A 15,368-nucleotide genomic window follows, 5' to 3' on the forward strand; every position below is an offset into this window, starting at 1 on the left:
TTGTCCCAGTAAGTATATGATTGTCTCTTTGTTACAGTTGCCATACTACTGCCCTCCTGACCTAGTTTCTGTCTCTACTCGCTCGAGTTTCTGGTCTGTCCATTTCAGAGTGTTCAAGCATTTTAAATATAAATGTATGTTCAGTCTGTGTGAATGTGTTCATTGTTCTAGTATTTCTTATTTTTTAACTTGTGTTCTGCCTCAGTGAGCATGTCATTATCCCCTTTTTACAGTGATCATATACTTGTCTTCCTGACCTAGTGTTGGGCTCTATATACTTACCATGCCTCAGTGCTTGAGTATTTGAGACTGTCAATGTATTTTCAGTCCAAGTGGCAATTTGTTCCATGTTGTATACATTACTATATTTTCGCTACCATTAAAATGCTACTGTGTTCCGTATTGCAATGTGCATGTCTTCCTTGCTTCCTCTTGATGCCTGCAGGTCACAGCACTGTTGTTTTTTTATCATGCCAGTCAGTCGCCTACTGCTATGTAATACGATGTGCAGAGGTACCCAGAAACTGTGGTTTACTTTCATGAAAGGGTTTCCCCATCCGCATGCCCCTTCCTAGAATTTTCATCCAAAGGGCCTTGGCTTCCACTTCTCACTATTCAGTTGCTTGGTATTGGTTTCACGATTGGTGAATGTGTCTGTGGGAGGACCTAATGTGGTGGATCACTGAGAGGACTCTTTTTCTACAATGGGAGTTAGTGGCTGTAGATTCTTCCTGTGCTTGCTGGCTCATGGCCGGAGGGGTCTGGGAGTCATGATGTAATATCTGAGGATTCTAAGTGAGTGATATATCATCACTGCCTCACTGAATGAGAGGTGGAAACATTGGACACGTGGGTGGCGAGATCAGCTGGTCCTGATGCATTTGCATTACCTCTGTGTATTGTCTCAGACATCTGTGGCTGAGAAATACAACACTTTGGACGTAAGTGATGCAATTGGGTAAAGTGAGAGTGTCAAAAAGCTTGAGGTTCCATCATTCTGGCTTGGCTGTTTCAAAGACAGTGAAACAGAAAACTTGCACAGTATTTTCCTTCAAAGTCAGTGACTGCTCTTGACATGTATCAAAGTCATGTTAAGTTTATGAAAGAAAATAGACCTACAGTGCAGTGTTATTCAGAATAGCAAACACTGACCTTTTATAAACTCTGCAGACAAATACTCAGATTATATTGCTAAGAGACAGACAGATTGGTATACAGACAACTAGTGACGTAATATATCCATTGAAGGATGAGTTGAACAGACCCTAACTTTTTGTAGTGGGTTAGATGACTAACCCCTCTTCATACCCAACCCAAGCTCCTCTTTGAACACTAATTTCTATAACTGGCTGAATGGATTTAGACCAAATCCCCCAAACCATACTTTCTGTTCTATCTTTGTGTCAAATTTGGTGTAATTCCATTCAGGTGTTTGTTAGTCTAGCAGATGGCAAACTTACCTTTGCAAAATAAAATGTGAAACCACTCTACTACATCCCTCCTCAACTTTTGTCTCTGCCTCTTTTGATAGATCACTGTAAACATTTCCCAGGGGCCAAAATGGGTAACCTTTTTTTGGAAAGTTTTTATGGCACCAAAGTTGTTAAGAAAACAAAAAATGCCTTTCCTATGGAAAGTATGGCCTGCTATGCTTTCTCTGGGACCAGCGCTACCATTGTAGCATATATCTGTCTGTAGCTAGTCTAGTTGTGAAATCACAGTCACCTGTAACAGGAAAATTCATTTATACTCTTTTAAGTAGAACACCTGAGTTTACAAGTGTCTTTTTACCGGCCACCTGGCAATGCGTGAAACAGATCACTGGGGAGAATAACATTTTTTTTAAATGACTTACTTTAAACTGTTTATATTTATTGCAGCAAGCAACTACCTGCATATTGATTGTTTTCTCTCTGTATAATCAGCATTTAGTCTAGATATGTGCAAGTATGCTATGTCTGAAATTAAATCACAAGAGACTAAGGATTTCATTTTTTTGTGGAAAGGGTAATGTTGCCCCCATGAGGAAGAATACCTTCTGCCATAGGTTAAAAGAATATTGCAAGTCCCCTTGTAGTTCTGTGACTATATAAAGGAACACATCGTTAAGCCTCATTTGTCTGTAGAGTCACGGAATTCCTGTTTGACTTCAAATATCCTTATACTGTAGAGAACAGGATATTTTAACTGATAGGTCAATAAATAACTATAATTTGTAATGTAGAGCCACACAGAACAGTAGCTGATTAAAGAGGCATAAGAACCTCAATGATATGTCAAACATTGCTAAACACGAAATACTAAGTGGACAGAAACAACAAAGCACTCACTCCTTTAAGTGTTGGATGTTGACAGTCACAGGAACTATATCTTCGTGTTGGTACAAATGGCTTTTTCCTTTAAGAACAGTATAGTGTTGATTGTTGTTTCCAAATAGAATTTATTGAATGCAGCTGAACAGCCCTCTACCATTGGTTGTGAGTGACAGCATCATGTGTTATTCCATTTGCTAGGTACCCCAGAACACTTAACACTGTTTTCTTCCTATACTTTTCTTTTCTTCCTTCTTTAAACAATTACACCTGCATTTCCCTTCTTCTATTTCTTCTAACCCAAACCACACACATTTCACAGATTTGGTATCCTCCATGCACCTGTGGGGTATTTTCTTACTTCTAAAACTTTTTGTGATGCTGCACCTTCAGAAGCCATTCTTCACTGGGATGTGAAGGGGTAACAATTACTTAGGGAGAATCCCTGGAAGAATTCAACATTTACCTTGCAGCTTAAATAAGTAAAGATATAAGCCTGTAGGTAGGTTTCAAACATCTGTTTTTGGCTTTTGAATTTGAAGGTGCATAGTCTTCAACATTGTTCCAGTCACACTCCCCTATCTAACCGAGCTCAAATTGGAAAAAATTAATTCTGTGGGGCTACTGACAGGCTTCAGACATTTTATAATTTTAATTGTCTCTGTGACCTCCTCACTCAGGGGCTTACAGTGGTGCTTGAATACTACTACATCTCTCCCCTTGAAGCATGAGTGGGTGCCTTATGGATTTCAAATTAGAAAGTAAATACTTTTCTAGGGTACTCGTTTGCAAGTGGATCTTTGCAATAGAGTGATTTTGCAACAAAACAGATAAACACAGTTTGTTACTGAAAAACCATGTCTTCAAGGCACTGTACAACTTTATTAATAAGCAACATTGGATTTTAACTACTAATAAGTAAAAACATAATGACTATATGACTGACCAGCTCATGGAGTGAACAGCACTGCACCATTCATTGGGCATGGGGATAAATATGTATATATATATAATTCAGTCTTGGAACAACATTCATAGATTCACATGCTTGAATCATTCCCCATCATCAAGATGGGAGTCCCTGAGTACCTTATAATAGCAATGTAATGTTAATCATAATGTATGAAGGCCCTAGGCCCTTCACTTTTGTAGCATATTATAGTCAATTTAAAAAAAGAGACTAAACATAGGTTTCAGCCAATCAGCTGCTTTGCTTTATAGAATACTCCTGTGAGAAGATCAAGTCCCTCAGATTTTCATCCACACGTCGTGCTAGGGAGTCTCCACTGAACTCTGCTTAGATATACCTACTTGGATATATTTAAAGGAATTTCTTTTTCTTGGGTGCATTTTTCCTTTGCCCCATAGAGCTTGTTTGCTACCAATCTGACTTCATCTCCCTTCTAATCGTTCAGATAAGGAGAAGAAAAGTCTCTTCAGAGCCTGCAGTACCTGTGGTAAAAAGAGGCTTCACTTGGAGGATCCTCGTCAGGTTTGCATTTATGACCTTTTTCCGGATCATACAGCTAAAGACTGTAAGGTATGTTGTACCTTTTCTACTAAGACATTAAAAGACAGAGAAGGCAGGCTTCTGATTGGCTCCAGCAGCTCACATCTAGGAAGGAGCCTGTGTCTGGATCGGATAATGACCCCTCTGCGTCCTCGAAGAGATCCCATGAAGGGGAAAGATCACCCCATTCACGCTCCTCTGGTGAACAGCCTACAAAAGTCTAAAAAAAAAGACCACTCATGAGTATCACAAAGGCCACAGTCCTTCAAAATCTCCTCAGGAATCTAAGTTTTATGTCAAACAAACGGGGAAAAAAAGGGTCCATCTACCTCCTCGGAAGGGATACAAAGTTATCACCTGAACCGCCTACACCACCTCCTCAGGTTTGTCATTCTTTTAAAAAGCCTTCCTCAGCTCCATCTTCTGACTCATAATCAACGAGCGTCCTGCCTTCAAAGAAAGCCTTGTCATTGGTGTATCGATGATGAAGACATGGCACCATTAAGGACTGCAACTACAAGCACTATCTCCATGCTAAGCACCACTTTGTCCTTCTTGACGATGACATCCTCGTCGATGGCATCTAGAGCTAAGCCGTCAAATCTAATAATTTCTCTTACTTCGCCACCGATTGCAGTGACGAGGGTTCCTCCGTCAGCATCCATTCTTTCATCGTCGATGGTGAGACCGTCGTCGAAAGAGATGGTTTTCATGACGATGATTCTTTTAGCCTCATCGATGACTCCGTCGACAGGAGAAAAAAACACAAAGACATGAAAAAATCAAATATTTTACCCCAACGCACAGCTCTCCAAGCAGGTGACTCCTCTGGTACCATCCCACCTTTCGTATGAGGAAGACTGAGGATGAAAGACCCTTTGGTGTTGCACATAGTCCCTCTGAGCTGCATTTAAATTGCCAAGAGGGGAAGAAGAGTATGATGTAGAGGAATATGAACAAGTTTACTATGCTCGTCATGAACAATATCAGCACCCATACCAGGAGGAAATGATTTGTCAGTCCTCTTGATTCAGACTTACAATTCATGCTTTCAGATTATAGAAAGCGTTTTCCACCAATGGCAGCTACTGCACAGTAAGCATCTACACTAGCATAGTGACCTACTGTTCAGCCTTCTGCTGCAAGACAAAGACCACTACCATTGCCTGAGTCAGCAGGATAAGCACCTCAGACAGCTCTTCTCCAAGACTTTGCAACCTCTGATGATGACAGAGATGAAGGGAAGCTCCGTGACATACACACAGAATGGGATGACTATCTCATATCCACATCATCTCCTTCACCCACTTCATTGGGTTCCCCACCTGAAGACATTGAGGGATTTCATAATCTATTAGAAAGGCCAGCAAAAAGATTCACACTCCCCGTGTCCAGTAAGCAGATGGACTGCTTTCAAAATGAATTCAAGGAGCCATTATATGCCTACGGTCTGTGCCCGTTGTCAACCATATTTGAGAAGAGGGCTTGAATGTAATGAGGAATCTGGCCACAGTGACTGCCGTTCTTCTGCATCCAGACAAAACACAAGGCTCCAGAAGACTCTCCAGCCTGTCTTATTGTCCATCCATATCCGGACTCCGTGATCACCCAGGTAGCCCAATGTAGATCCAAGATCCGAAAATCCCTCCACTCCAGTCTCTGTGCCTCCAGACAAGAAGGGTAGGTGCCTTGATGATATTGGCAAGTGCTTTTCATCAATGTCAGCGCTTAAAGTCAGGGCAGCAAATTCTTTAGCTGTTCTTGGGAGCTATTATCGCCAACTTATGGGCTGACCTTGTGCCGTATTTAGATTAGCTACCAAAAGAGGCCAAAACAGAGGCCAAGAAGGTCTTACAGGGACGAGAGCGCACTTCAGCAAAGGTGATACACTGCACTATGGCTATCACCACGACTGCATTTAGACAGCTTGCTGGGTCTGCCTTAAACAGGAGTCAAGGCTGGCTCCAGAGCACAATGAATTTGCCCACTTAAACATCACTCTCAATTGTAAAGAAATACTTGCCAGAGCTCGAGCGGACAGTACAAAACCTATTGTCGTAAGTGGAAGAGATTTTGTATATGGTGTCAACAGGCGCAGGTCCATCCACTTTCATAGTCATCTGAAGAGATCCTTCCATACCTATTACATTTAGCTTGCTCAGGATTAGCTCATGCAGCCATCAAAGTTCATCAAGCGGCTGTATCCCTGTTTTGGTGATCCGCCGCGTCACCATCATTGTGGTCTGTCAGGCTTGCCAAGCAGTTCCTCAAGGTCTTGTTTAGTGTTTTTCCACCTGTCAGACCTCCTCCGTTTTGGCAATGGAACACAGTGCTATCACAGCTCATGAAACACCCATTTGAACCCGTTCACAGGGTGAATATAAAATTTATTTCCTGGAAGGTTTCTCTCCCTGTGGCTCTGATTTCGGCCAGATAAGTCAGCAAGATTCAAGCCCTCGCCATTCAAGAACCTTTCCTGCAATTTAGGGATGTGCTGGTAATGCTCAAGATGTTCTTTCTGAACCCTCTTTCCGAACCAACCGAAAAGTTTTACCCTGACAAAACTAAAGGCTTTCGTAAGTTATTTGTGGACTACAGTGCACCAAGAAAGGGATATCCCCTTTCTAAACAGAGCACGGCTAAATGGATATCTAGCACAGTTCACTTCTGTCATCAGGCAGCAGGAAAACAGTTGCAGGTATCATCACATGCTCACTCTATGACAACTATGTCAACCTCAACACCACTGTTTGCTGGTGTGCCACTTTAAGACATTTGCAGAGCAGCCACATGGAAGAATAGGCACACTCTTACGAAGCACTACTGCTTAGACTCAACACCTTACAGTGATGTCGCAGTGGGTAAAGCAGTGCAAAGACATCTTTTCCAGTAAAGGTGAGCTATCTCCTTCCCACCATCCTCTTATTAGTCTTGCACATTGTTGAACTTTTCTCATTTTATTTGATATATTGGGATATTTACATATGTTTAAATACATCACTTGTTATATGCATGCATCTGTGTTTTATGTGAATATATGATAGTATGTATCAGTATGCTTATAACGCTTTGAGATTACAATGTGCTTCACTACTGCTATATACTTCGATTCAAGCATGTGAATCTATGAATTTTCCAATTCTGGAGTAAGAAATAAGTTACTTACCTGTAACTGCAGTATTGGAATCTTTCATAGATTAACATGCACCCCACCATCCTCCCCTGGGAAGCTCACCTTCTCTCTCTTTATAACTGGTTCTCCTGCACTCGTGCTTAGGAAAATCGGAGGGACTAGAGCTTCTCACACTAGTGTTCTAGAGGATAAAGCCACCTGTTTGATCTCTTTTTTAAATTGACTATGATATGCTATAAAAGTGAAGGGCCAAGAGCCGTCATACACAATGTTTAACATTACATTGCTATTATAAGATCCCAGGGACTCCCATCTCAACGTTGGGGAATGATTAAAGCATGGGAATCTATGAAAGATTCCAATACTGGAGAACTACAGTTACAGGTACGTAACTTATTTTCATATATTTCTCGTGTGGAAAACCGTTCACATCCAGCCACATCCAGGGAAAGAGAGACTGAAAGAAAAGGGTGAAAACTCATGATCATGCTGTGTGTTAGGGAGTCAGAGCACCCTTGCTTGTGGTGGATTTGTTAATAATACATCATATTGTATTAACATTGGTGATTCGCAGTTCTTGTTCATGTAATTATTTTTTATTTATGAGTAGTTTATTTTGATTTACTGAAAATAATGTAATGCACACGTTATAAACTATGGTTGTTTTCGGTTACTTTCTTTATGTAGGATTCATTAGCTGCTGAAATCGAAGGATCAATGCGCAAAGAGTTGCAGATGGATGATCCTGACTCCCCAGAACTTAAGTATGACCCGAAAGGATTACTCTTTTCATAAGTACTGAGACTCAAATGGTAAAATTGGCCAAAAGCAAAATGAAATGAGTATTAGTGCAGATACTGAAGAGCAGCTAGAGTTTAATTACATTTTTGCCATTTGTGATGTGTCCTTTGCAGTTGTTCACTTGACTTTCAAGTTTACTGATGTATTAAGCATATTAATGTGCTTATTTATGTACTTCTTTAACTGCTTGTTCCACATTGAGTAGGATGTCACACATGCATTTCAGACCTGGTGCATTAAGATGCTTTCACAGATTTGAGTTTCTGATGAAGTGAGCACAGTTTATATCGTAGAGTCCTTTATTAAGTGTGGCTGGACATTCAGTGTGCAGAGAGTGGAATATAAACTTCTCCATCCCATCAGAAATCAGTGGGCACCACTGTTGATGGAATTCAAATGTGATCAGTCAGCACATAAATAATACACAAATGATCAAATGTGATCTTTTTGCAAGAAAATTCTATTCCATGTGAAATGATGCAATTGTTGTTTGTACTGTAAATGGAAAATTTGGAAAACATCTTTTCTGGATGTTTAAATCTTAGAAAGTCTGAGCCTGCTACGCTTAAAATATATTTGTCCCCTAAAATGTGCAAAAGAAGGCAGCACCACACTGGAATAGAAACAGTTTACCTGAACCTAAAGCGTTGGCATATACTCCTTATACTCACCACACAAAGGAACACCAGTCTGTAGCTTGAATCATATTTAGTTTGAAAAGTTCCTCTTAGTGCAGTCTGAACCCTAGATTACCTATCTCACGAGGTGTAGCCAGCACAAGAAACAGGTGAACCGTTTCACAGTGGGCAGTCACATTAGATTTGTAAAGATGGAGCCTCGAAGCTTATGCCCAGATATAGAAGTACTCTTCAGCCTGGATAACTGCAAGCACTGTTGGAGACACAAAACTGATCTTCACAGGGTATAAAATGCACAAGTGAAGCTAAACCAATCCAGCAGATTATCATGGAAAGGTTTCAGACTGGTACTGCTCAAAAAATAAGTTCACTAGAATCAGATGCTAGTGAATAAGGATGTTTTAGCTCAGGACTATATGGAAGACTGAAATATATAAAAAGTGATAGATGGAATGCTTGAATTAATCTCAACCACTGGTAATTACTCAGGGTCACATCCCAATCCATTTACAGTAGCAGGTTCCCCGGCCCGCATTGCAGAACTTTGCTTTCTCCCGTGACTTGGGTGGGACTACATCTCCCAGCCACCTTGGCAGCAGGCAGAGTCAAAGGGCTACACATAATGCTTAAGAGCACCATAAGGGTCCCAGAATCAAGATGGAGCCCATCTTTGCTCATCATTGCCAAGAAGGGGCTGGGCCACCCCTCTTGGCAGTAGCTGGCAGTAGTACTAGTGAGTCTATCAAGTTTGCTTTGCTGCTTCGACTTTATTATCTGTGCTCCTGTGTGCCCTAATCAGAAATCATGGGTAATAGGAAACAGATCGGTGATAAGGACAGTGACACTACAAAGACTTAACCCGACACTAGGCTTGATTCATTTCTAGCTTATGTAGTAGGTGTCATCGCTAAGGAAATCAACTTGGTAGGGAGGCGTCTGTCCCTCAATCAGGGTGTGGGACTGAGCAACTGAATACTGAGTCTGGCTCCCCATCCCCTTGACACCTCTGATGTGGATTCCAGTGATTTTGAGAGTTTGCCTCGTGTTGCAGCCACAGCCCAAGCCGCACTGTTACCCCTTGGTAGTTTGCCAAATTGACTGCCAAGCGGCGCTGTTCCTATGAACACAAGTCTTTGTGGTCACTCAATAAGGAAGAAGAGGAAAATGCAACAGGAGTTTTTGTCTGTGCCAGCTTTCAAACATAGACTGGCTGCTCATTCCTCAGATGATTCCTGCACTGTGGCAGGGCCTACGTCAATGCCGACAGAGCCGACATCCTCAGTCTATATCGGGGGTAACGGCGGAATATCAAACTCTGATTGGGAATGAGCCATAGAGAATGTCATATTTTAGAATATATTTTTATATTGAATATTTGTGGTGTGTAGCAATTAATTTTTGCCTTTGTGTTTTAGCAGTGGGCATCAGAAGCGCGTCTTTGAGACTGTACGGAATGTAAACCAGGTGGTGAAACAGAGGTCCTTGGCCCCATCTCCCATGAACATCCCAGGGTCTAACCAGTCATCTGCCATGAACTCTGCTATTTCTAGCTGTGTAAGCACACCACGCTCAAGTTTTTATGGAGGAGACATCACAAATATTGTGATTGACAACAAGACAAATAGTATCATCTTACAAACTGAATCACCTGATAACGGGTTAGTATCACTTGAGATTCAAAAGCAACATTGGAATAGGAGTGATTGCTGCTGATAGTTTTTTTGTGGCTCTAAAATCATGAAATAGTATTATTTGTTTTCTATGTGTGATAACCACATGTATCGTGGTTGAACTGCAAACTGATGAGCATCACTTGTAGAAAGTACTGCCTATTAGGGGCCTGATTTAAGTTTGGGGGGCAGGTTACTCCGTCACAAATGTACAGATATCCCGTCTGCTGTATTACGATATGTCATGTTTGTGACGGAGTAACCCTATCCGCCAAACTCTAAATCAGGTCCTAAGTGTCAATTATGTATGCCTTGGCAGACACAGTTCCCTAACAAGAAATTGAGAAGGTCTAAAAGATTAATATATAGCATTATGGGAGGTTAATTATTTAGATTGATTTCCACTGTAACTTGCTGCATGCCTGTCTTTCTGCAGTATAGTGAACCACACGAAACATTTCTTCATTAATGGACGTCTCTTTTTATTTACCCAGGGAATTGCAGGTGGAACAAACAGCTGTCTTGTTTCAGACCAATATCGTTGTGCATAGAAAAAAACTCTGCGAAACATAACATTGCAGAGAAAAATCCTTCATACATTTTCCACCTTGGCTTTGTTTGATTATGATAAAATTAGCCTCGATATATGGTTAAAAAAATAGCTATGAATTTAAAAAATGTGCATGAGCAAAAGGTAAACCAGCAAACTTTGCAAACTGTATTTCCAAACATCATAGTGGAAACAAATACCCAATACATACCTGGTGTCAATGTCTTTGGCTGTGCTGTAACTGATATGTGCGTGCACAGCTGCCTTAGTTTCTACAGATTTATTCACATGATATGGCATACGAATTTGTAATACAAACATGCCAATAACCTTATTTTAGTAGCTATTAGGAAATTATGGTATCCTAAAAGGTTGCTACTGTATACTTTAATCTGTTTACTCTATGCCCTCTTCCTTGACAAAGTAATTCAAAGTAATTTCACAATTCAGCCTCAGTCCAAACACGATAGAGTTGCATATATCTGTGCCTTGGCATTTCAGAAGGTTTAAACATTGAATCAATTTGCAAAAGATTCCCAAAGCATCTATATATGATTTGGGGTCTTTACAAACAGTTTTGTCAACAACCCTTTTCTCAGTTTTTAGGTGAAAGGTGTTCCAGTTGTATCGCACATTTTCATTCATAGTTAGGAATTATATGGTATTGACCTTACATTTTGTAGGATATTTCAGACAAATCAAAATAAAGAGAATGCCTTGACCTTCAGAATATATTGTTACATTTACAAATATGTTTTAGTACCGCAGTCAGTAACGGAAGATGGTGTGGATCAAATGTATCTTCGGAGTGTGGCACGTTGTTAATATATAGTCCATTGTAAACCGTATCAGTGCACCTCTTTCTCTCAGCATAAAAAGAATTTCTGCCCCTGCATCGTCAGGTGCGAACAATGTATACAGGCCATACAGCAGAAGCCACTGTCTTACCAGTCTCAATATCAATTGGTGAATTTGATCAGTGTGTCCACTTATATTGTGTCACTGCGGAAACACATACAAATGAGTTGATGCGCCACCAAAAAGTTAGAAAATTGGAAGGATTTAAGAAATTAAGAACAGTTGGATAAATGTGCATATATGTCTGATACGCTCAACTCAAAAGGGTATGCCTTGGTGTTTATGGATAACAGTAGAAGATTCAGTAGGGTTTTAAAGAAATAATTAGACTTCCTTTATCTAGTGATCCACTGGACAAATCTGTGCGATTACTGATGGACACAGAAAGATGTAACTTTCAAAATAGAGGTACCTATTTATATACATGTAGTATTTTGGAAAGCACTGTAGAGCAAACCAACCTATTTCACTTGAGATTGGTTCACACACAACATGTCATGTCTTTTATGACCGGTTAGAAGTGATATTTTAGAGTGCAACTTGGAGTTTTGTTTCCAAGGGTTTGGCAAGCAGCTAACATATTACAGTATGTAACATCTTGTTATGCTTCCCGGCAGATGTGGTGGGTGTAAAATAAGTTTTAAACAAATGAATGAGGCGTAACTAGTCCTTGATCCTGACAGCACTAAACCAGCAAAAAAAAGCGGAACATAAGGGCCTGGCATCTGTCCCACTCTGTCAATGAAATATCTGTTTCTGTCATGCCCTTCATTCATTTCTTCAGACTGCACCCAATAAAGTTTCTGTTTGGTTCAAAGTAAATTTTGAAAAAAATCATGATACAATAATGAAATGTGTGGTTATTTATGTTGTGTATTTGTTTTCAGATGTGTTTTATGTGTGGTTTTCCATGGCCACAAACCAAATTGTATCCAGCATGTTGCAGTAGTTGGACATATATGTTTTCCCTTGCTTCCTACTTTCTGTTTATATTCATCTACTTTCCATGAAATGTTATAAGTGAAATAAATTATATATTTTATATTATCATGTTTTTTAGAGATGGAGACAAGAATAAAAAACCTGGTACTCCTGGGACACCCGGCTCCACTGACCTGGAGACTGCCCTGCGAAGGTTGTCGCTGCGCAGGGACAATTATCTTTCGGAGAGGAAGTTTTTTGAGGATGAGCAGGAAAGGAAGTTGCGTTACTTGGCTGAGAAGGGGGAATTCCACAGTGGTTCCACAACACCGACAGACAGCATCATGTCTCTTGGGACTCACTCCAGGATATCCGAGTTCACTGGAATATCAGGAATGTCCATTGGCAGCCGCTCATACCTGCCAGAAAAGCTGCAGATCGTAAAACCCCTGGAAGGTGATACAAGAGGGCCTCGGCCCTTCTCTGTTCTTCTTAGTGACTCTCTTTGGGCTTTTATCAATCACCAAAAACCAGGAAACTTTCATACCACATACTCTTTCTACTTTCGAGATAGCCACCCACGTTGCTGGTTTGAAATCTTTTGATTTTTGCTGTCTCATTTTCTACTGTAAAGGCTTGTGTGTGCACTACTGATGTATCTGTACATTTTCCTTTGCACAATGTAGAATCAAATCAACAACATGTAGTGGCAAACGTTTCTTATGATTGAGCATGTGTTTGAAATTTTCTATCACCTGAAACTGGGCTGCTCACTTCCTTTTATACATCAATCGTTTTGCTTTTGTATACCGATTTCTGTCACATGTAGTATATATGACTTCATTTGACTATTTCAATAAAATCAGACTACATTCATATGTCTTCTATCTCTCCTGTCATTGTTTTTTTACATTTCTTTTGACTCGTTTTCTCAGCACTGTGAAATCTTATACTAAGTTTACTTATTTTATTTTGATTTCTTTCTTTGTTTTCTTTTTCATGCATCTCTCACCTTTAACACACTAGTACCTTCCTGCCATGAATACTTCTTATTCTTTGGTCAGACGTTTCATTTGCATGCTCCCAGTTTCAGTGGTTTTGTATGGTGTTACACTGTTATACATAGTGCAGAGTAATGGATGTGACTGCTACTGCGGTGGATGATTGTAAATGTAATTTTCCTTTTTTTGAATCATATTCAAAATCTCTGATTCTAGATAGAAAAACATATATTGAGGTTCTAACTTACCTAGCTTCGAAAAGAAAGGGAAAATCAACAAATAAAAAGAAAAATGCTACCCAGATAGTAAAATAGAGGATAATGCAGTTTTTGAGCAACGCAATCTACATAAAAAGGGCAAGACAAAACAAAAAAAGATAAAACAAACACAAATAAAGAAATAAAGAAATGTGTTAAAGTGTGTTGGTTGTTAAATAATTACCACTCTTTAACTTGACCTTGCTGTCAGCCATACAGAGATGGTAGATTTTACTTAGTTTGACAATAAAAAAAGAATTAAGTGTAGGAAAACTGAGAGATAGATACATTCAATTAGTAGAAACCAGTCATTACAGGTGGCTTAAAAACACTGCAATGCTATGGCAAAGCACAGGATTTAAAAACATTTTTACAATCTGTAAAAAAGGGGCTAGCTTTGTTTGCCAAAATGTTATTCATTTGCCTGTAATTATTTACAATTGGGACACCAAACACTTCTAGAGATTGAGATCTGTTAGTTTCATGTGTAAAAAAAACCTTCTAGCAAGATCCATGTCACCAATACTGTAAATTGAAGATGTATGTGACAGGTCTGTTGAGCTGGAGAGTAACTAATATGCAAATGGTTGAATCCTATGTAGTTTGCTCCAGCATTGTTAATTTGTTGCCCTCCAGTTTGGCACAAAAAATCAGCCTAATGTGAATGTCTTGGGCAGTGGGCCCAAAAAGCTGCCCAGTGTACTATTAGAGTGCTGTGTGCAGTGGAGGGCTTCAAACATGAGACCCTCAATTCATTGCTGTTATGACTACATATGTTACTCCTCTTGCTTGGGAAATACTAAGTATTTATCCCTCTTTTTATCAAATGGGTTGGATCCGAAACCGAAAGTTAGATGTTGATGGTAGTTCTTAAGCCCCTTCATGAAGTAATAGTGAATATATTTCACTAATAGACATATGACTGAGTTATTGATAATGCTGTCTTACCTAAAATGAAAAGAGGTTTATGGAAGGGGTGCTCAACCCCATATGCTCGCCCAGTCTTCAGCACACAGAATCAATTCAGTTTTGAGGTTTTTGTTAATCAAAATATATGAGTAAATAAATCAAATAATGCTTTGTTGCTGTCTTGTTTGATAAGAAAGGCAGTCCTCAAGTACTGTGCCCCTAAAGTCAGGTTCTGTTGAATTCAAAATCACTTTCTACTCAGTTGATGGCAAAAAATGACAAAGTATGGGTATGACAAAATAAATATTTGAAAGAGGTTTAGATTCTGTGCCAGGATAATATTGGGTTGATATTATAGCACAACAATAGTGAGACCGACTAGGAGAATTGCTGTAAAATAGGGGCGGAAGAGGGAGTTTAAGCAGGGCTTTACCATCACATCCTTATTGTTTAGTTCGACTTTTAATGACCTGCTTGAACTAATAGGATTTACTGATGATCATCCTCAAAAGCTGTGTACTTAACTTCCAGTCCTTTTCTGTGCTAATGATACTATTTTTGTTTTCTGTGTAATGGAAGGCTTTCAGTGTTCTCTGCTTGAGTTGACTGTTGGAAAACCAAGCTCTATAGAGATATTTGGCTAAGAGGAGACATCTGTAGCTAAATGGTAAAAAAAAAGCTGTTTCAGGTGCTGAAATACCTTTATACTCCTAGTCCACAAGACGTTATTCCGGATGTTATTGCTCAAGTCTAAAGGTTAGTTAAATGAACAATGGATGCCCTAAACTGCTTTAACCAGAACTATTGG

The 15,368-nt window shown here is 39.7% G+C and overlaps 1 protein-coding gene across 11 annotated transcripts in view; it reads left to right on the forward strand.

The window, feature by feature from the left end:
• The window catches only part of TRAK1 (trafficking kinesin protein 1), a 269,898-nt gene that overhangs the window by 182,656 nt on the left and 71,874 nt on the right, over window positions 1-15,368 (forward strand). For 7 of the 11 annotated variants that reach the window (XM_069211499.1, XM_069211489.1, XM_069211494.1 and 4 more), the window contains 3 exons: window positions 7,643-7,719; window positions 9,810-10,052; window positions 12,533-12,849. In XM_069211499.1, coding sequence (XP_069067600.1) covers window positions 7,643-7,719; window positions 9,810-10,052; window positions 12,533-12,849 — 637 coding nt within the window. The remainder of the gene's footprint in view (window positions 1-7,642; window positions 7,720-9,809; window positions 10,053-12,532; window positions 12,850-15,368) is intronic. The other 4 variants (XM_069211490.1, XM_069211495.1, XM_069211493.1 and 1 more) reach the window with 1 other exon arrangement.

This window comes from Pleurodeles waltl, chromosome 10 (genome assembly GCF_031143425.1).
Source record: "Pleurodeles waltl isolate 20211129_DDA chromosome 10, aPleWal1.hap1.20221129, whole genome shotgun sequence".
Classification (NCBI taxonomy): domain Eukaryota; kingdom Metazoa; phylum Chordata; class Amphibia; order Caudata; family Salamandridae; genus Pleurodeles; species Pleurodeles waltl.